The sequence below is a fragment of the Sporobolomyces koalae genome, assembly GCF_050403365.1.
Source record: "Sporobolomyces koalae JCM15063 DNA, S_koalae_JCM15063T_v1_ctg28, whole genome shotgun sequence".
NCBI classification, from domain to species: Eukaryota; Fungi; Basidiomycota; class Microbotryomycetes; order Sporidiobolales; family Sporidiobolaceae; genus Sporobolomyces; species Sporobolomyces koalae.
The window spans coordinates 143,587-162,412 of NW_027481743.1; the positions used below are offsets into that span (position 1 = coordinate 143,587).

Consider the following 18,826-nt stretch of genomic DNA (forward strand, 5'->3'; position numbering starts at 1 on the left):
AGTAATGCAAAAGCGAAACCACAAAATGTATGTAATGACAAGGGTGAGGCACGATCTCCTTTTGTCGAACCCGCCCCTCTACCTTTCGACTCATTCCCTTAAGAAAAAAACCCTTCCCCGATCAGCATGTTTGAACTCTTGCTTCTATTTGAGTCGAGCGATTCAAAGTTCCGCCCGCTTGTTTTTCCCGGTGACAACGTTGAATCCTCTCTTGATCAACCCTCCACCTGCTCTTCGTTTCTCCTCGAGTTTCCTCTGAACTTCTTCCTCGAGTTCATCGGCATCGAGTTGTCCCCCAACCGCGTACTTTTGAAGAGAAGACATGAAGAATCAGGAACAAATCTTTTGCTTGAACATGGACAGATTGAGGCTTACCCAGACGACGGTGAGCATTCCGAGTAGAGCGGTGATGACACAGCCTGCCAAAGCACCTTTTGCCCTCGGAGTCCTGTACAGAACAATCAAGACGAAAAGGCATGATAAGCGCGAATTGCGCACAGAGAAGAGTGACAGCTCAAAGTAAAGCAGGGGAAAATCGAGACTGACCATCCCGTGATGTGTTCCTGAGTGAGGGGTCCTTTAGGTGCGCCCTTGAGGTCGGTCGTACTCATCTTTCCAGCCGCGTTCTGTTTCCCGAAAGAATCACCGACCGAGAATCGAACCTAGTCAGCGTTCCGAATCTTGATTGAGAAAGGAAAGGTCAAGCTTACACCGGTGGAAGAGATTCCGAGAGCGGCGCATTGGTCCGTGATTTGTTGCGGCAGAGTCATCGTGCGTTGAGCACCGAGAGGGTCTTCCATGAATACGACCGCGAGCTTTGTATCAACCGAAAAGATCTCGGCAATTTTGTCAGCTCTTTCTGCATAGAGGCGGGAGAAGGAGCAAGCGAATGAGAAAGTTCGACTCACACCTGCCTCCATATGCCATTGAACTATTCGAAGAGAGAATAGAAAGTCAAAAGGTCAGTTCCTGTAGCATTGAGAGGGAGTACAGGTGATGGGTAAGGCATACTGTGACAGTGGCTACGGGCGGGAAGGAAAGATATTGGTCAGAATCCAAGGAGGAAAGAGAAAGAGGCGGAGAGGGACTGACAAGATCCACGCTCCGGGGTTATCGGCCCTGAAAGCAATGTTGACGGCACCTCCAGCCGGAACGATAATCGTGTCCCTCGTCATGGGGTTCGCTTGGTGCAATGTGTGAGGAGGGTTCAATTCGGGATCGTCCGAGGTGACATCCTGCGCGACGCGGGTGATTTGGAACTTGTGACCGTGAAGGTGGAACGGGTGACCGTTGCCATCGAAGTTGATGATCATGAGGTCGACGACTTCGTGAGCGCTCAGCACTTGAGCTGCAGTTTGTTGACCATAGATCGAAACGTCCATCGCGTCTTCTCCCATCGAGAGCATCGACATGAGAGAGGGAGTCTTCGGGGCGACCCAAGTAATGTTGTCAAACATGGACGCGCGGTTGATTCCGTTGTCGAATGTGTCGAAGTAGACGTCGAGCTCGAGCGATTTCGTAGGCGTGAACTGCTCCTCCTTGATGATCGGAACCATCAAGTGATCTTGCATAAGCGTGAGCTCATCGCGAGTTTCGGCCGGGGCCATCGGCAAACCCTCGCCGTACGAAATTGACGAAGTGTAGTTGACGACGAGACCGTCGGGGACCGTGTCAAACATGGTCTCGTCAAACATGGCGTGGATCAAGAAGTTCGAGTCGGTGGTGTTGCGCGCAGTGACGAGGACAGAGTATCGTTGAGCGACCGAAAGCGTCAAGTGGTCGACCGGGAATTCTTCGATATCAGTCTGTCAAGGTCAAGACGAATCAGCGATCCCTGGCGAAATGGGGAACTGGACGAGGGACAAGAACTGACTCCATCGGCTTCAATGATTCTCATCTCGTGTCCGTCGATCCAGAAGTAGTTCATCGAGAAGATACCAGCGCTAAGAGAAGTATCCCGAAACATGCACCGTCAGTTAGATCACAAGCAGGTGGCGAGAAAGTTCTCCGTACTTGATGATGCGGAGACGGTAGGTCTTGCCAGCCTCGAAGGGGATCGCGAGATCATCGTTGAACTTGACGTTCTCGTTCGAAGGGAGGTATTGGTCACCTTTTGCCGCGTAGATGAGAAGCGAATCCGGCACGGGTTCTACGGGCGCGCAATCGACGAGTACATTAACTCGTGCGTTCAAACACGATCGGGTGAAAGGGGAAACGAACCTGCTCCAGTAGGGTTGTACTTGGACATGAAGACCTTGTTCTCCTTCTCGGCGCGTTCGTGATACCAGTCGGACAAGACGATGACATACTCTTCGTCGTACTTGTGCGGTTCTTCCGGAGCGTGAATGATGAGCGGAGCACGGAGACCGTCTTGGTAGTGCACTCCAGTGTGCGAGTGCCACCAGTAGGTACCCCACTGACGGTCGACGGGGACATGGTAGTCGAGTGACTGGCCTGGCGGGATACCGCACTGGGTCACTCCTGGCGCTCCATCGTAGTAGTTCGAGCCGTTGAAGTAGAGTCCCTGTTCGGAACAAGGGAAGCTTCGCGAGTCAGCGCTGTGATGCGAGGACTGAGACAGAGTAGAGGCTCGTACATGATGGTGAACAGATGTCGGTCCGTCTCCCAATCCGTTGATGGCGTGTACGGTCACCGTGTCGTTGTAGTTGACATTGACGATCGGTGGCCTGTCGCGGAAGCGATCTTATCGATCAGTGGACCGCACACGCGAGGCGGAAGCCGAGACGGAAGGAGGAAGCAACTCACGGCCAAGTGCCGTTGACTCCCACGGTGTACTGCTTGTCAAACTTTCCATCCGGGTTCGTCGTGAGGTACGTGATGTTGTGCCTGTCACGGCGAAGAACCAGAGTCAGCGATGGACAGAGGATTGCGGCATTATTGTTTTTTCGCCGCGATCTGTTAGATTAAAAAGGAATCGGGCCTCGTTGGCGACTGACCAGTAGTCGTGCGTCGCGGCGAGAGACTGGTGAGCGAGTGCGATCACTCCTGCGACAGTCGTTGCCCTCATCGTAGGCGGGTGAGTCCGGAGAAAGGTCGAAGAGAGATCAAGGGGAGAGAGCAGGAGATGGATAAGATTTAGCGCGGAAAAAAACCGAAGCGAAAAAAACGGTCGGGCGGTCGCGGCAATCTAATCAAATGATCTCCGGGGTTCGCGAATCTCCTCGCTACCCCCGTTCTGGCTAGCCTGACCCAAAATAACTCGTCTGCCACACTCACTCACGAGTGTCACGCCAAAGGTCTCTCGTCTCTCGTCCTGTTCACTGAAGCTCTCACGTGACTCTTCGGCGCTCGGCCCTGGGACTTGTCTGCTGCAGTATGCTCGCTACAAGATAATTGTTCTACTCGTCATCGCTCGAGCGCGATCTTTCCCTGAGCTTGAACCGGCGCTCGAAACCCCGCTCGCTACGGTCCCACTTCCATCTCTCGACCGCTCGCTTCTGATCGACTCGTCTCTCGTCCTCACTCTCGCTCTCACTGTCTTCGACTCGACTCGGTGAATTCGATCGTCGAGTCTTGTGTTGCCTGCGTTCGGATCGCAAGATCTCGGTCGCTTCGAGTTCGCCCAGAGGTTCTTCCCGAACGACTTTGCCGCGTCGATACATCCTCAACAAGGGCAAGTCGGTACTCGTCGGAGTTGTTGAAAGGGATAGATCGTAGAACGTTGTCGAAGCCGATTCGGGCGTCACGACGAAAAATTTGAGGGACGGGGAATCAAACCTGCAGAGGCATAGAGAATAGAATTAGACACTCTGCTCAGGTTCACAGTCGAGGTTCGTTCGCGGGAAATCTTGGTCCAGAGGAAGAACAAGAGAGAACCTCGTACCGATGGGAGAGACGAGCGATCGTCATCTGCAGCTGACGTGAAGTTTTCGAAAAATCGACATGGAACAAGACGAGGTTCGATCTCGTCTGATGCGTTCGATCTTGAGTGGTTTCTTGTGCCTTGTCGTCGGGCAAGTCGGTGATCTTTGCTGACGAATCGAGGAAATCGAGAGCTGATTCTCGAGGAGTCGGCAACAACAATACTTGAGCGTCAAACTCCTGAGAAGAGTTGAACATTTTTCAGCGCAGCAAGTTCGAATGAGAACGAAAGCGACGTACGGCGGAAGTCAACTCTGTCAGGTGGTGGGGACCGAGATAGGGCGGCTGAGGATAAAAGAAGCTCGTCGCTGTTTTCTCGTCAAGACACCGAGAGCGGGTGAGGGAGCGCTCAAGGATTGCATGTGCGACGGAAGAGGGTTCGGGACTGACCCAACCAAGTCAAGAGGTAGAGTGCGACCGTGCGTTTGCCCGTCCCGAACTGAGCGCGGGAGAACCAGAGGCCAAACAAGTTCAACAGGCGCAACTGAAACGTCAACGAGGCATGGATCGATTCTAATGTCGAGCGTAGCCAGATGGATTGAACGATCAGCGACGTTCGATGGCGTGGACCTGAGCAAATCGCAAGGTGATTCTCACCGACGTGATCTGACGAGAGCGAGTTTGGCGACACGGACCCGACGACAGGAGCCACAAGCATGAACAAGGCCAATGCGAGGGGCAATGCAAGCAAGAGCAGGGCAGAGGTGGACAAGGTCGAGCTGATCGCGGCGCGAGTGGGGGAACTCGACGCAACGAGGAGCAGGACCGGGTACGGCACACACAGCAGCGAGTTGAAACAGTAGTGAGGATGGCTCAACCGCCGCACCACGTGATCAGTCATGACTGGGCGAAGGTACAAACGCGAGGAAGCGCGAGAAATAAATAAGGTGATCAAGCGTCGCCGTCGCCGGCATCAAGTGTCGTTTAATCTTGCGACTCACGACATCAGCCACGCGCTCGATCGTGGCCCATTTCGACTCGCGGGCACGATGGCTCGACCAACAGTGCTGCCGCTGGCAGTGCTGTGCATGTGCATCGTGGTCTTGACGTGGTGGAGGTTGGGCTCATCGCATTCGGGCGACCTCGACCCCTAGTCAGTCTCGGCTGTCATCTCCCCTTACAGTTGAAGCTGACCCGTCACTCGCGCAGTGCATCGTCGGTCATCGAAGACTCGAGCTTGCTGTGTGACCCGTTCAGTGAACCTGGCTACCTTGCGAGTCCATTTCTCTCTCTCCTTGGCGATCGTCGTTCCAGAGCTGACCTAAAGAGGTCATCCACTGCAGCATGTTGACGAATCTGCCCCCCTCGCGACGCGGTGGATCCCGTTCTCCGACACGTGCGAACCTTCACCCGACTGGATCAGCGCGATCGCCGCGCGAGACTTGTCGTCCCTCTCGTGGCTCGCGAATCGCACGATCCTCGTGCTCGGCGATTCGGTCGACCGCAACGGGTTGCAACACATGGCCGAAATGCTCGGCCTGCCGCGGTATTGCGTGCCGTACGACGATTTCGACAAGAAGGGTCAAGTCCCGCCAGGGTGGGACGAGCGGGGGATTCCGTGGGTGATCGAGATTCCGTGGTTGGGAACCTACTTTACAAACGGGTTCATGTATGGTCTCGTCAGTCTCCTCTCTTTCTGTCTCATCTCGTTTTTTCATTCTCTGTCGATCCGTACTCATTGTGCTTTCGTTCATCTTGGACCGAGACAGGACGACGAAGACAACTTCAAGCAGCAACCGGATTGGCACCCGCCGGGCAAAGCTGAAGACCGGGTCGACCAATTGTTCCTCCCGCACACTTCTCAGCTACCTCACCCACCTTCATTCATCTCGATTCATTCGGGTCGTATGTTGCCGCTCTCTCTTGCTATCCGATTCGATCGACGTGGGAATCAGGGGCCCTGATTCGTTGCCTTGCAGTGTGGGATCTGGCGTTCTTTGGCAGACAAGATCGAGTTTCGCACACTTCGACGGAACAGCCTTTGACGCACGAACGGATCGAATGGTGGCAGACTCGCATGAAGCACCTGTTGACTCATGTCCACAAGACGTGGCCTGGCGTCCCCATCTGGTTCAGGAAACTTCACCGAGTCGGACCGGTTGGAGGAGCTTCTTGTCAGTCGTCTCCGCCCGTTCATTATCTACCAGTGTGTTTCGCGTCCCTGACCCAAACGCTCTGTTCTCGCGCTCTTCTGTCCAATAGATGATTGGAGACATACCGGGCACAGCGACACGGGGTCGCAAGAAAAGTTTTCCAACTTTTTCACCAATATTCGGATTCACCAGATTCGACAAATGCAGGATCAAGTCAGTCTCGACATGGGGATCCCCAAGTTTGATTTTGGTGACATGTGGGAAGGATGGCAGTCGAAACAACAGATGGTGCATCCACTCATCGTGAGTTTTCGTTTTCCCCCCTCCCCCCTCTCTCTCTTGCAGAAAGCTGAGTGATACGCTGGTACGGATGAAAAAACAGTTCCCGGGAGGTCCGGTCTATGTGCAGGCACTGTTGCACCACATTTACATGGAAAGTCTCGGTCGAGACGTGTGGAGGGAGAGCCGAAGACGGAAACTCGCGCCTCTCAATTCGTCGCCAAGTGTGAAACACCCTGCTGTAGCAGGGCTAGCAGGAAGCAAGAGGGACATGGTCGTCGAGGAAGCGTCAGAGAGTCGGAATCGAAACGAATGAAAGGCGCGCAAGTCCGTTTAGTAGAACCGATTTTCCTTCTCAGGTAGTGGAGGTGCAGCCCCCGTTGTAGTTTTCGTTTAGTTTCGTTTCGTTTGTATTCGTACTCGTATCGGATATCTCGGAGGATCTTGGCGAAATTGATAGGTGTGTCGACGCGCTTGCCGAATGCGACTGCGACTTGGGACCGCCTCGATCACGCACCTCGCTTGTTGTCACACGCGCTCAGCCTGTCGCGCACTATCGTACTTGCAGATCCCCTCGCCCTAGTGACAAGTTCGGCCCGTCAAGCAGTTGAACGCTCGTCGTCGCCGGTTCCACCTCATCGCAACTCCCTTCCGATCGCGTAACCATGCCCGGATGCTCCCTGATCGCGATCCTCGACCTCAAAGGCAAAGTCAGTCCCCCCTCGTCACTCCAGAGCGTATCTGTATCGCTCGTTCGAAGCGCAGGAACTGACTCTCGAAACGACGACGACGATTCCGGTATCCGCTCTTCCCAGTCTCTGATCCAACGGAGTTATAGGGATGACATTCCAACGAGTGCGATCGACAAGTTCTTGCCCCTCGTACTCGAACAGGAGGAGGACGGACAGTATGTCACCCCGTGTTTCACGAACCAAGGCATCAACTATCTCCACATTAGGCACAACAACCTCTACCGTACACTTGACTCTTTGTCTCTATTCTTGGATTCGCTCATTCGAACGCGCGAAGAGAAAATGAGAACCTGATTCGCTTTTGTCTTTGTTTTTTGCAGTCGTCGCGTTGACCAAGAAGAACTCGAATGCGGCTGAAATCTTGACCTTTTTGCACAAGTTTGTCGCGGTACGTTTCTTTATACCTCTGTACTAGTGTTTTAATGCTTCTCACTGGCTCACTCGACGCGTATGGGATGCAGGTCTTGACCGAATATTTCAAAGAATTGGAGGAGGAGTCGATTCGGGACAACTTTGTCATCATGCAAGTACTCGGTTCTCCTCTTTCTGACCTCTGACACACCAAAGCTGACCGGCAATCGCAACCGACCATAGTTACGAATTGTTCGACGAGGTAATGGATTTCGGGTACCCTCAAACGACCGAATCGAAAATCCTGCAAGAGTACATCACGCAAGAGTCGCACAAGCTCGAAGTGCAAGTACGCCCACCAATGGCCGTCACGAACGCAGTCAGTTGGAGGTCGGAAGGAATTCGGTACCGCAAGAACGAAGTGTTCCTCGATGTCGTCGAGAGTGTCAACTTGCTCGTCAACGCAAACGGGAACGTCGTCAGGAGCGAGATTTTAGGAGCGGTCAAGATGAAGTGTTACCTTTCGGGGATGCCCGAGTTGAGGTTGGGCCTAAACGATAAAGTCATGTTTGAATCGACCGGACGGAGTGAGTTTGGACGGGGTGTACTTTTCCCCCTCCTGAGCGTCTGACTGATCGAATTCCTGGTTCAAACAGCTTCGAGAGGAAAAGCGATCGAGATGGAGGACGTCAAGTTCCACCAATGTGTGCGACTGTCGAGGTTCGAGAACGATCGAACCATCAGTTTCATCCCTCCCGATGGAGAGTTTGAACTCATGAGTTACCGCTTGAATACCCAAGTCAAACCGCTCATTTGGGCTGAAGCGATGATTGAACAACATTCTGGAAGTCGGATCGAATACGTCGTCAAAGTGAGTGATCTCAGGCATTTCCTCTCTCTCTCTCTCTCTTTTCCACTTCTGACTCAAGTTTGTGATTTTTATTTCAAACAGTGCAAAGCTCAGTTCAAGAGGAGGTCGACTGCCAACAATGTCGAACTGTACATCCCCGTGCCTGACGATGCAGATTCCCCGAAATTCAGAGTGAGCTCTCATCTTTGTGATCCGAGGATGTAGAACTCAACGTGTGCGTTCTTGGAAAGGCTTCCGTCGGAACCGTGCATTACGTACCAGAGAAATCGGCATTCGTTTGGAAGATCAAACAACTCGGAGGGGGGAAAGAGTACCTCATGCGGGCTCATTTCGGTCTGCCATCAGTCCGAGGAGGTGAGACGCGAACCTTTTCCTCTCTCTTGCCAACGAGCCTTTCAGAAGAAGAAAGAAAAACTCATGCCAGGCCGATTTTGTACAGAGGAAATGGACAAACGTACGCCGATCACGGTCAAGTTCGAGATTCCATACTTTACCGTGTCCGGAATCCAAGTGCGGTATCTCAAAATTGTCGAAAAGAGTGGATACCAGGCTCTACCCTGGGTTCGGTCAGTTGGAAAACTCTCTTTTCGTCCTGTTCAGGTCCCCGACCTCGGAATGGTCACTGATGTGCAAGTGTTCGACGATCTTTTAGGTACATTACTCAACACGGAGACGATTACTCGCTCCGGACAAACACGCATGGACAGAAAGCCGCAAACCCAGCTGGATTCTCATAATGGTTTTCTCTCTTTCTCCCGAAACCGCATACTTTGCTCCCCCATATATATCCCCCCAGTCAAGGAGTTGGCTCCCGTTCTTTCGACGGTTTGTGTACATCTGTTGCAGCAATTCTCTCGGGGAGATCCGTTTGTACGATTTTTGTTTGTGCTATTTTTTCTTTCTTTTTTTGTGTTCTTTTTTTGCCCCTTTCGCTGCAACTTGGGTTTCCCGACCGTCAAAAAACATCAAGCTGTCACGAAACCTTCTCGTGTTTGTGCTTGACGTCCTGTCGAGTACTTGGCAATCGCTCGGAGCATCAGGCCTTCAGGCAGCCGAGAATCGAAAGAAAGTGTTGGTGGTTTTTCGGGCGCCGAACCGCCGAAGAGCCCAACTCGTGAGTTTTGACGACGACTGGGAGAACGAAAGTGGAGAGAGAGAAAGGGGAGCGCTTTTTACCCGAGGATCCCGGCGCATGTCTCGGATCGGGAATCGGCAGCAACGTCGAACCATGACACCGCCTCTTGATCAAGAAAGGCTCTCGCGCGTGTGAACACTGTCCTCTCTCCCCCGCCTACCGACGATCTCGAATGGATGCTTCACCGACAGTAGTAGAGGACGATTCCAACTCGCTCGACTCGACCACTCGACCAGAAGATGAAGAAGAGCGATTCGATGAAAGCCTCTTGTCGAAACTCCAACCGCGGCCATTCCAATGTTACGTCTCGAACTTGACGATCGCTGCACCCGTACCTCCATGGACGATCCCCATGGCAATCCCAATCACTGTCCCGAGGTGGATCCAGCAGCGTATCCAGCGTAATGACGACAAGGCGGTGCCCAAAGAAATCGTCAGGGGCGTCAACCTTGAAGTCAAAGCGGGCGAGGTACTGGCTATGTAAGCTGAAACCGACTACGTTCAGCTATTGCATGTGGTTCCTGACGTTCTTCTCTCGGTAGTATCGGAGGCTCAGGATCGGGAAAGAGTGAATCAAGTTTCCACTCTGTCGACTTGGTGTACACGTTCGAAAGAGCTTACACTGTTGTTGTTGTCCTCCCAGCGACTCTGCTCAACGCAATTGCAGATCGAGCGGGAAACCTCGAACTGACCGATGGATCCATCTCGTATTCTCCCCTCTCGTTCGAACCGACTCGGTCTGATCGAGCGCCAAAGCCTTCGCCGAATGGGGCAGGACCCACATCGTTCAAGGCAAAGAAAGTGATCGGTTACGTCCGACAAGATGATTACCTGTTGCCGTTCCTGACCGTGCGCGAAACACTGGCGTTCTCGGCAGCGCTTCGACTCCCACGCTCAGTGCCCGCCGAAACTCGTGATCGGATCATCGACCAAACCATGACGGAACTCGGACTCGCAGATGCGAAAGACACGATCGTCGGTGGTGCCGGTAGGAAAGGGATCAGTGGTGGAGAACGTCGTCGACTCTCGATCGGTTGTGTCCTCGTCACCCTCCCAAGTGTCCTCGTACTCGACGAACCGACAAGTGGTCTCGACTCGTTCACGGCACACAACTTGCTCCTCACGTTGAGCAACCTCGCGAAACGAGGTCGGTGTGTCGTCCTCAGCATTCATCAACCTCGATCCGATGCGTACCCAATCTTTGACAAGATCACGCTCCTGTCGCAAGGGTCGGTCATCTTTTCTGGTCTACGGACCGATTTGTTACGACATTTCGCGACGTTGGGCTACGTTCCACCGAAACGTACGAACCCGCTCGACTTTGTGATCGATGTCAGCTCGATCGACAACCGAGACGACGAGATTGAAGTCGAGAGCAAAGAGCGGGTCGGCAAACTCGTGATCGCGTGGAAAGAGTTTGAGCGTCAGAACGGCCAGAAGGCGATTTGGACAACAAATTCGTCTTCTTCGTCCTCGTCTCCAGGTCCGACACCGCCACTCGAGAAGACTGGCAGAGAAGATGTAGAGAAGGGAGTCGAGCGTAGGTTGAAGCGATCAGCAGGCGATTCGAATTTTGAAGGCAAGGACAGCAAACGAGCAAATGTGCTTCAGCAGACCCTACTGCTCACTCGGCGCAATCTGATCAACGCGTCGAGAAATTATGGAATGAACGTAGGATTGTTCCTGCAAGCCGTCATGTCAGTCTAACCTCATATCTGCTTTTCCATTTAACTCGTTGCTAACCTGAACCTGTTGACGCTCTCCTGCCAGTATCGGAGTCGGGATCGGGCTCTGCTTTCTGAACTTGCCAGAAACGCCGAGTGGTATCCAGTCCCTCAAAACGGCAAGTGACAAGTTACTGTGCTTCTTGCATCATTGTAAGCTGACTTTGATTCTGCAGGTCGTCTACTTCTTTGCGCCTGGGTTTTTCTACCTCTCGATCGTGATTGCCGTCTTCAATTTGTGCCAAGAACTCGTCATCTTTGATCGAGAGCGCGACGATAATCTCTACGGGTATGGTCTCTTCCTCGACTGCATTTCGCGCTCTACGCTTAACGAACTCAATGATGGGCGAAACAGAACCACCCCATGGGTCATCGCCCTCATTCTCGGGAACCTGCCCGCAAACGTCGTGTTCCCGACCTTGTATGCCGTCATCCTGTACTTCATGTGTGGTCTCTCGAAGGAACACCTTGCCAAAAACGTGTTTAGTTGGATCGCATGCGTAAGTTTCTTTCCGTTCCTTTGGAGGCCTACCCGGGCAAGCCGACTGAGTGGTATGTGCACGGTTTGCAGGCAATCATGCTACAACAATCAAGTTGGAGTTACGCCCTTCTGGCAGCTTCAATCAATCGCTCTTTCGCCCAAGCCTCTTTGCTTGCAAACGGGTTCTCGATCCTGTTTGTGCTGTCGTCTGGGTACATCATCACGAATCTGGGAGTCTGGATCAGCTGGACTCGCTGGCTGTCGCCCTACTTTTACGGCAAGTCCTGCTCAGGGTCTAGGCTTCTCGAGGGCACCTTTCGCTCATTCACTCGTATTGCGAGACTGTAGCGTTCAACTGGCAGGTCAGGCTACAATTCCTTGGACGTCAGTTTGCTTGCCCCGGAGTGACCGGAGCGGCACGGAATCAATGCGACGGGCAGAACGTCCTCGTCGGACTCAGGCTCAACCTCAACACGCCGATCTACGTCTTTCCCCTCGGCTTACTTGGCTTCATCATCGTGACATACCTCTGGGCAACTGTCAACCTCACATTCTTTCATCCCGGACGAGTCAGCTTGTCGAGTCAAACGCCGAAAATGGAGGAATCGCACGAGGCAGATCCCGACAAGGCTCAAGAGAAGGTCGTCAAACGCGAGGCGGCGAACGGAATCGATTCCAGGAAAGCGCCGGTCAACGTCGTTGTGAACGATCTCGAGCTCATTGTCCAAAAGCGAAGTCTCGCCAAGCGAGGCGAAAAGGTCGAAAAAGTGATCCTCGAGAACGTGAACGCGTACTTTCCGGCGGGCGAGTTGAGCGTCATCATGGGACCGTCTGGGGTCAGTCAATTGCTTCGTCCGATTCCTCAAACCAGGTACTGATCCATAAGACTCTTTCTCCGAGACAGGCCGGAAAGTCTTCACTGCTGCAAATGCTCGCAGGCCGATTGAGCTCTGGCGCAATGTCCGATTTTGCATCTACGGGTACCATCAAGCTCAACGGCCGAGAATTCGATTCGTCCCTCGCTTCTCTCGTTGCTTTCGTCGAGCAGGCAAGCCCTCAAATTTTGCTGTCTTTTCGATCGGGTCCAGGCGCTGATGGCATCCTCCTAATTCGTTTCACAGGAAGATTCGCATCATCTGCCGGCGCTCACAGTGCGAGAAACCTTGCGCTTCGCCGCTCGGCTGAGGCTCAAGTCGTCTACAGTCGAACAATGCAACGCACGCGCGGAAGAGGTGTTGCGGATGCTCGGGCTCAAAGCCTGTGCCGACAACATGGTTGGAGGCGAGCTTGTACCGGGAGCTCGTATCTCCGGAGGCGAGAAGCGTCGACTATCGCTCGGAGTGCAACTCCTTTCCGATCCTCCAGTCCTCTTGGCCGACGAACCCCTCTCCGGGCTTGACGCGTTCACGGCTCAGAACGTGATGCAGACGCTCAAAGATCTCGCTGCGTCTGGAAGGACTTTGATCGTCTCAGTGCACCAACCGCGTTCCGATATTTGGCAAATGTTCGACAACGTGCTCTTGCTCGTCAAAGGAGGCAGAACGGCATATTCGGGACCGACGAAAGACTTGCTCGAAACGTTCGAGCAAGCCGGTGAAGTTTGTCCAGCAAATTTCAAGTAAGCTCTATACCCTCTGTCCATGCGATTGATCAGTCGTTCACAGAAAATCCACGTCAGCCCTGCCGATTTCATCCTAGACGTCGTTTCTGTCGACTACCGCACAAAGGAGGCAGAGGAGACCTCTGCCCGACGAGTCAGCAAGATTCTCGCCTGTTGGCAAGAGAGACAACAAGAGTCACCCATACCTGGACAGTCTCTGTCCTCCGGAACGGACAAGACGGCCAAACTTCGCAACACTGCTTTCGCGAGAGCGTTCCCGGTTGTGCTGAGACGAAGTTTCAAGTGAGCACGGAGTTCTGGATCGCCGTCCTTGAAGTCACTAAGCTGAGCTTCGGGATCCTGCTGCAGAAATCTGCGACGACAACAGGACGTCTTCATTGCTCGTGTAGCAAATCCTCCATTCATGGCACTGCTGTTTTGGCTCTTCTTCGGTCGATTAGGATACGGACCTTCGACAGCTCAAGATCGTATCGGTCTCTTGCAAGAGACGACCGCTTTGCCCTTTGTCGGTTAGTCGATCAGCGCCTGTCGTATCTTCTAGTCTTTCTCGTGATTGCATGACTGATCGCGCTCAAGCGCGTCTTTTCGACAGGCATGCTTTCGTGTATCGCCATTTTCCCTTTTGAGCGAGATTTGTACTTCCATGGCAAGCTCAATTCTCTGATCCAAGACTCTGACCTCACGAACTAGCATGCTGAACGATTTTGTCGACGCATGTCACAGAGCACAAAAGTAGTGCTCGTCACTCTGTTCTCACCTTTTTGCTCGCTTACACCGTACAAGAGACCGTCGTTTCGATCATTTCGTCATTTGTAAGCTTTCACTCGCTCTCTTTCGCTCGGCTTGCTGTCTCTTACCAATTCGCTCGGGACGTAGCTCTTCTCGGTTATTTTCGTGTACGGCATGAACATGCAAGACTCGGGACGAATCTTTGTCGAATTCTGGTTCAGCTCTTACGCGCTCATCTCGTTCGGAGAATCGATCGGCGTGAGCTCCTCCTGTGTACTGTTTTCTCCCTATTTCGTAAGCTGACGAAATCGTTCGTTGCCCCAGATCATGTTTTGTGCGTTCTGTGAAAACGGAGGACTTGCCGTGTCGCTCGTCTCGGCGGGTATCACGCTCCTCGCACAACTGAATGGAGTCATCTCGGCGAACCTCATGTTCTGGCTCAAGGTGATTGGATGGGTCAGTCAAGCTAGTCGTCTACAGCTCTGATAAAGTGTCCATCGTTCTGACGGTCGTTCTCTTTTGCTGAAACATAGATCGCGCCGATGAAGCCGCAAGCATGGCTAGTAGCAATCAATGAATTCTCTGGCTTGCGGTTCCGTTGTGATCAAGCTTCAATCGCATCAGGAGCATGCATCGCAGTGAATGGGGAACAAGTGCTCGACGTGTTTGACATTCCTCATCATGGTTCAGGCGAGTTTTTCCTTTTCCCGCGTAGGAGCACTTGCTACAGAAATGATCTAACTTTCCGCTGATGTCGAGGACAGGCAAATTTTTGGGAATTTTGATCGCTCTTGTTGTACTGTGGCGGATCTTTGCGTGGATCGCTCTCCGGATCCGGGTCGCTTATCTGTAAAACGGCTATATCTCTTGGAGCTGCAGGAACTGCTCTGACCCTTGTAAAAGATCATATTGTTGTGCGAAAAGACCGGGCATCTCAAGGCGAGACTTGCATGGTTCATTCTCGGACCAAAACACTGTACTTGGACGCCAAAAGCTGCCTTGATCCCGTTGCTAGAGGAAAAGGATACACGATCTATGTTTACAACAACAGTTCCGGAACTTTGGATACAGGTTGGAAGCCCCGGCCTCATCTGTGCGATCTCCAGGACTCGCGACTCTCACGTTCTCGCTCACCGCGCCTGTCTCGTCGTTCAGCCCAACCCCCTCCTCCTCGCTTCGCTACCCTGACATCCTCTCGATTAAACATTCCGAAACCGCCCTCGTGCGCGCCGTACTCGCTCCTGGGAGTCGAAGCGACGCTCGATGCGGACGACCCGAGCGCCGCCTTTCTCCGAGCTGCGAGCAGAGCTGCCGTTCGGGCCTTTTCAGCCGAAACTCTTTGCTGAGCTTCCGACTGAGGATCTTTCGCGACAGGTGACGCTTTAGAGTCGCGTTTGGCGATGGGGGGTGGTGGAGGTACAGGATCGCCTCGTCGCCGACGCTCGCCCAGCAGCTTTTCGACGACAGGTTCGAGGTCGTTGTGATCGCTGCGAGGCGTCTCTGAATACAGCGATCGAGAAGAAGTGGATGCCGTTGGTTCGAGGTACCGATCTCGAGTCGAGGGTTTGCGACGAGTTGCCGAGTCGAGGTTGCCCGACCTGATGTCGTCTCGACGCTTCAGGTACGAGTTCATGAGCGCGAGAGGATCGACGAGCCGTTTCGTTTCGTTGTCGCGGTAGCTGTTGTCAAACCAAAGAATCTAGTTCAGCTCATCGCTTCTGGCTGTAGCACAAGATCTCGAGCCCGGACTGACGCTCGCTCGAGGGTCGCTTCTTCTCCCTCTTTCCGTTCTCGTTCAGTCTTGCCATCTTCGCTCGCGTACCACCCTTTCGGTTCGCCTTCACCTTTTTTGGCGAGATAGACTTTGGTTAACGCATCGAGTTCCGATTCTTTCTGTTGCGCTGCCTTGTCTATCCTCTTGCCGAGTGTCGCGTCCGCAGCTCCGGTCTGTACAAGCCAAGTGTGTCAATCTTTGAGCGCCCTCGGTCAGACTTGCGAGACAAGGGTCGCTCACGGTTCCTTCGAGGTGAGCCCAGAAGTTCACGTGACCTCCCGACATGATCGCGTCGTGATCCTTGGTCCCTCGTTCGCGTCTGTCCTCGTTTGCATGAGTTCGAGGGTTGCTGCTACCGTCTTGTCGGTGCTCGTCGTCGCGCTGTTTGCGTCTGAGCTGTCGATCGAGTTCCTTCTCGGCATCATCATCTCCATCTCTCCGTTTGCGCTTCTTGTGTTGATTCAGTTGCTTCATGCGATCGATGCGAGCCTCACTGTCGGCAATCATGGTACGTTGATGTTGTTCATCTTCTTTCGCGGCGGCCAACGCTTCGTCGCGTTTCACCCGCGCGATATTCTCTTGCGAATACACGTGCCATGATTTGTGTTGCAAGAGTTTGATGGGCATCTTTGGAAGCCGACTGTCGGTCGAGCGAGCGAGGGCTTCTCGATGCTGCGTTCGAAAGTCGTCGTGAAAGTTAACGTTAGCGTGTTTCATACGTTTTGTTTTGTTTTGGGGGTGGAGAGACGTTAGTCTCTCGTCTCGCCACCATCGGCCGGACCTTCGGGTTAGCGGGGGAAGGCTCGCGGCAGATGGGAGCGAACGGGGAGGCCACTCGGGGAGGTGGGCGGGTGCCCCAAACAATTCCTCATCTCCCTGTGCCTTTTCGAGGGCGGGTGGGCGGGTCGAAAAGCTTGACGTACTCAAATGCCGTCCGTAAACGGATGTGAGAGAATTGTGACGAGGAACAGAAGAACATCTCTCAACTTCTCTTCCTCGTGATTGTCTTTGCCGACTCGAATTTTCGCCAATTTCGAGTAGCTGCGCTGGCGAGATCTTGACTCCTGTGAAGATCTCACTGTACACTCGAAGCCCTTTTGCTGTCCTCGACAAGCTGCGACGCAAGCCAAGCAGTGTGGTATGGTCAAAAGTGGGGGTCAGCGTACGCGTACGTTCCGGCGCGCGCTTGATCTCTCGCCTCTTCCTCGTCAATCGTTGTTTCGAGATCGTTCCGACTTGTCAAGCTTTATGAGCTAGTCATATGGGTCTCCTCGTAGCAGAGCACGGGCTTGTAGCTGTCAGGACGTGAGCGCGTTCTCCTGTCCTTCCCGCAGCTTGGATTTGCTGTATATAGCGAGATCTCGGGACCGTTTCCGATAGGGATACATTTGCCTGTATTGTGCCTCTGAATGCTGATCTTTGCGCAGGCTCTCGCATGGTGACGAGCGCTTGACCTTCTCTCGAGTGCTTGCATTCGTCGTCAGAGAGTGCTCGCAGGGGATGGTCCCCTCAGTTGAGAACAACCTCGCTCGATCAGTAATATTTTTGGTCGTACCGAGCTCTAGTACAGCAAGGCGCCTGAGGAGTATGTATAAGAGGTAACGCGAGCGAGAGAGTGACGCTCGCGCTCGAGCTGTACCGTCAACAGCTTTCATACACTTGCTCTCCGGTGTCTCACCTCCTCCTCCTTGTGATCCTGCAGGCTGAAGCTCCTACATCTGGAGACATGTCGTGGTCTCACTCGCTCCGCTCTCCGTCGCCCTCACCGCCGTCTGCGCTCGCAGATTCAGCCCGCGACACTACCATCAATCGCGATCCCCCTGAGCCTCACTCGCTGTGGGATGAAGATGCCGACAAGAACGACCCAATCGATATTGGTACGGTCTGGGAACCCAGAATCGAGTTCACTGAGACACCCTTTACCATCGCGAAACGAAATGCGACCACTCGACGCCGTACGATCCCAGTCTCACTCGCTTCGCCTGACGAGCCCATCGTGAGAGTCTCACACTCCCTATTCCGTTGTATCTCGCTCACGAGTATACGTCGATGTGTGGGAATTTGGGATATACAAAGATACCCGAGCGCGAAACGCCTCGTCGTTCAGCACAAGTCTCTCTTGCTCCGTCTTCGAAGCAATCCACCGCACGAGAGAAACAGATACTTCCGATCACGCTACATGATGCCGGATTTGTTCCCACAAAGATGGCAGCTCGGACTCAACCGATAGCACGAGCTGGTGCGCATGCAGAGTCTCCCTCGTTGCATCGAGCTAGAGCTCAAGTGAGGAAAACCCAACCGCGTCCGAGCGCACTGAACCTTCGGAATACTCTCGACCTTGACTCTTGCAATGACACCTCGTCGATGCCAAAAGACGGGGCAGGGTCGACTTGCAGCAAAAGTCCATCTTGGTCCACGTCCTACTCGAACGCACCTAGCTCGACACCGCCCACCTCGCCCCTCCCTCTCGTCAAAAACACAGTCAAGGAAGTACGCCTTGTGCCCCAAGAATCGCAACCTCGTGCTCCCAATCTGTCTCGGGCACTCGCATTACGAGATTCGCTTGACTGCAAGAGTCAAACTCAAGTTCGACATCACGACACTCTTTCGAATGCGACACACTCCAACCTTGATCGATTCCGGTACTCTGGGATCGAGAAGGAAACGTCCAACCGCAACCCAAAGCTTGCCTCCCCTCTCGCGAGTACGCAAACTCAGGAATGCTCGTCGTCTTCCTCCGAGGCTTCTCGCCAGTCCAAGACTGATGATCGACTCGAATCTCGGGTTCAACCGAAGAAGCGCCGAACGGAATTTGTTCCACTCGAACCTCTCGCCGAGTTCTACTCGAGGAAACAAAGAGATGATCGCACTATGAACGAGGGGTTTGAAACGGTCAAGTTTGCAACGACCTTCGAAGTCTGGCTCCTAGTTGTACTCCGGTCAAACGTCGACTTGTAGGGCAAGAGGACGAGTTTCGACGAGCTCGAACGACCATCGAGAGGGAATCAGAGACGCCAGAGGAGAAACTGAGGAGGTTGTATCGAGGGATTGGACAGTGAAAGGAAAGGGAATTCTCTTTCGCAAGCAGAGCCTCCTTTCTCTCGATCCGCTTCGAGTCCAACAGCAAGAACAAT

At 53.4% G+C, this 18,826-nt stretch overlaps 7 protein-coding genes across 7 annotated transcripts; 4 read left to right on the forward strand and 3 right to left on the reverse strand.

Moving 5' to 3' along the window:
* Positions 1-162: 162 nt before the first annotated feature.
* On the reverse strand, positions 163-3,028 carry JCM15063_004427 (uncharacterized protein; the record flags this gene model as incomplete). The annotated part of the gene is made up of 13 exons (XM_076679897.1): positions 163-306; positions 376-448; positions 547-626; positions 711-815; positions 909-931; positions 1,012-1,022; positions 1,093-1,805; positions 1,874-1,943; positions 2,014-2,149; positions 2,221-2,524; positions 2,597-2,687; positions 2,767-2,847; positions 2,958-3,028. 13 exons carry the CDS (start codon positions 3,026-3,028, stop codon positions 163-165), a joined length of 1,902 nt encoding a protein of 633 aa, XP_076533020.1.
* A 331-nt stretch (positions 3,029-3,359) lies between these two features.
* Positions 3,360-4,723, reverse strand: JCM15063_004428 (uncharacterized protein; the record flags this gene model as incomplete). The annotated part of the gene is made up of 5 exons (XM_076679898.1): positions 3,360-3,738; positions 3,845-4,062; positions 4,123-4,190; positions 4,273-4,395; positions 4,480-4,723. The coding sequence occupies 5 exons, from the start codon at positions 4,721-4,723 to the stop codon at positions 3,360-3,362; spliced, it is 1,032 nt and encodes a 343-aa protein (XP_076533021.1).
* Positions 4,724-4,871: 148 nt separating this feature from the next.
* On the forward strand, positions 4,872-6,570 carry JCM15063_004429 (uncharacterized protein; the record flags this gene model as incomplete). Its single annotated transcript, XM_076679899.1, has 7 exons — positions 4,872-4,975; positions 5,032-5,095; positions 5,166-5,501; positions 5,592-5,727; positions 5,802-5,996; positions 6,085-6,278; positions 6,358-6,570. 7 exons carry the CDS (start codon positions 4,872-4,874, stop codon positions 6,568-6,570), a joined length of 1,242 nt encoding a protein of 413 aa, XP_076533022.1.
* A 349-nt stretch (positions 6,571-6,919) lies between these two features.
* APM1 (Apm1p) lies at positions 6,920-8,965 on the forward strand (the record flags this gene model as incomplete). The annotated part of the gene is made up of 10 exons (XM_076679900.1): positions 6,920-6,964; positions 7,070-7,229; positions 7,327-7,394; positions 7,468-7,529; positions 7,601-7,944; positions 8,014-8,228; positions 8,310-8,399; positions 8,459-8,582; positions 8,668-8,794; positions 8,881-8,965. The coding sequence occupies 10 exons, from the start codon at positions 6,920-6,922 to the stop codon at positions 8,963-8,965; spliced, it is 1,320 nt and encodes a 439-aa protein (XP_076533023.1).
* A 570-nt stretch (positions 8,966-9,535) lies between these two features.
* On the forward strand, positions 9,536-14,771 carry JCM15063_004431 (uncharacterized protein; the record flags this gene model as incomplete). Its single annotated transcript, XM_076679901.1, has 18 exons — positions 9,536-9,843; positions 9,906-9,931; positions 10,007-11,060; positions 11,134-11,206; positions 11,264-11,376; positions 11,443-11,587; positions 11,659-11,845; positions 11,917-12,404; positions 12,473-12,616; positions 12,690-13,186; positions 13,247-13,471; positions 13,538-13,698; positions 13,782-13,835; positions 13,913-14,001; positions 14,066-14,176; positions 14,243-14,374; positions 14,452-14,608; positions 14,683-14,771. 18 exons carry the CDS (start codon positions 9,536-9,538, stop codon positions 14,769-14,771), a joined length of 4,053 nt encoding a protein of 1,350 aa, XP_076533024.1.
* A 234-nt stretch (positions 14,772-15,005) lies between these two features.
* On the reverse strand, positions 15,006-16,319 carry JCM15063_004432 (uncharacterized protein; the record flags this gene model as incomplete). The annotated part of the gene is made up of 3 exons (XM_076679902.1): positions 15,006-15,597; positions 15,672-15,865; positions 15,933-16,319. 3 exons carry the CDS (start codon positions 16,317-16,319, stop codon positions 15,006-15,008), a joined length of 1,173 nt encoding a protein of 390 aa, XP_076533025.1.
* Positions 16,320-18,056: 1,737 nt separating this feature from the next.
* On the forward strand, positions 18,057-18,650 carry JCM15063_004433 (uncharacterized protein; the record flags this gene model as incomplete). Its single annotated transcript, XM_076679903.1, has 1 exon — positions 18,057-18,650. The coding sequence occupies one exon, from the start codon at positions 18,057-18,059 to the stop codon at positions 18,648-18,650; it is 594 nt and encodes a 197-aa protein (XP_076533026.1).
* Between the last annotated feature and the right edge of the window lie 176 nt (positions 18,651-18,826).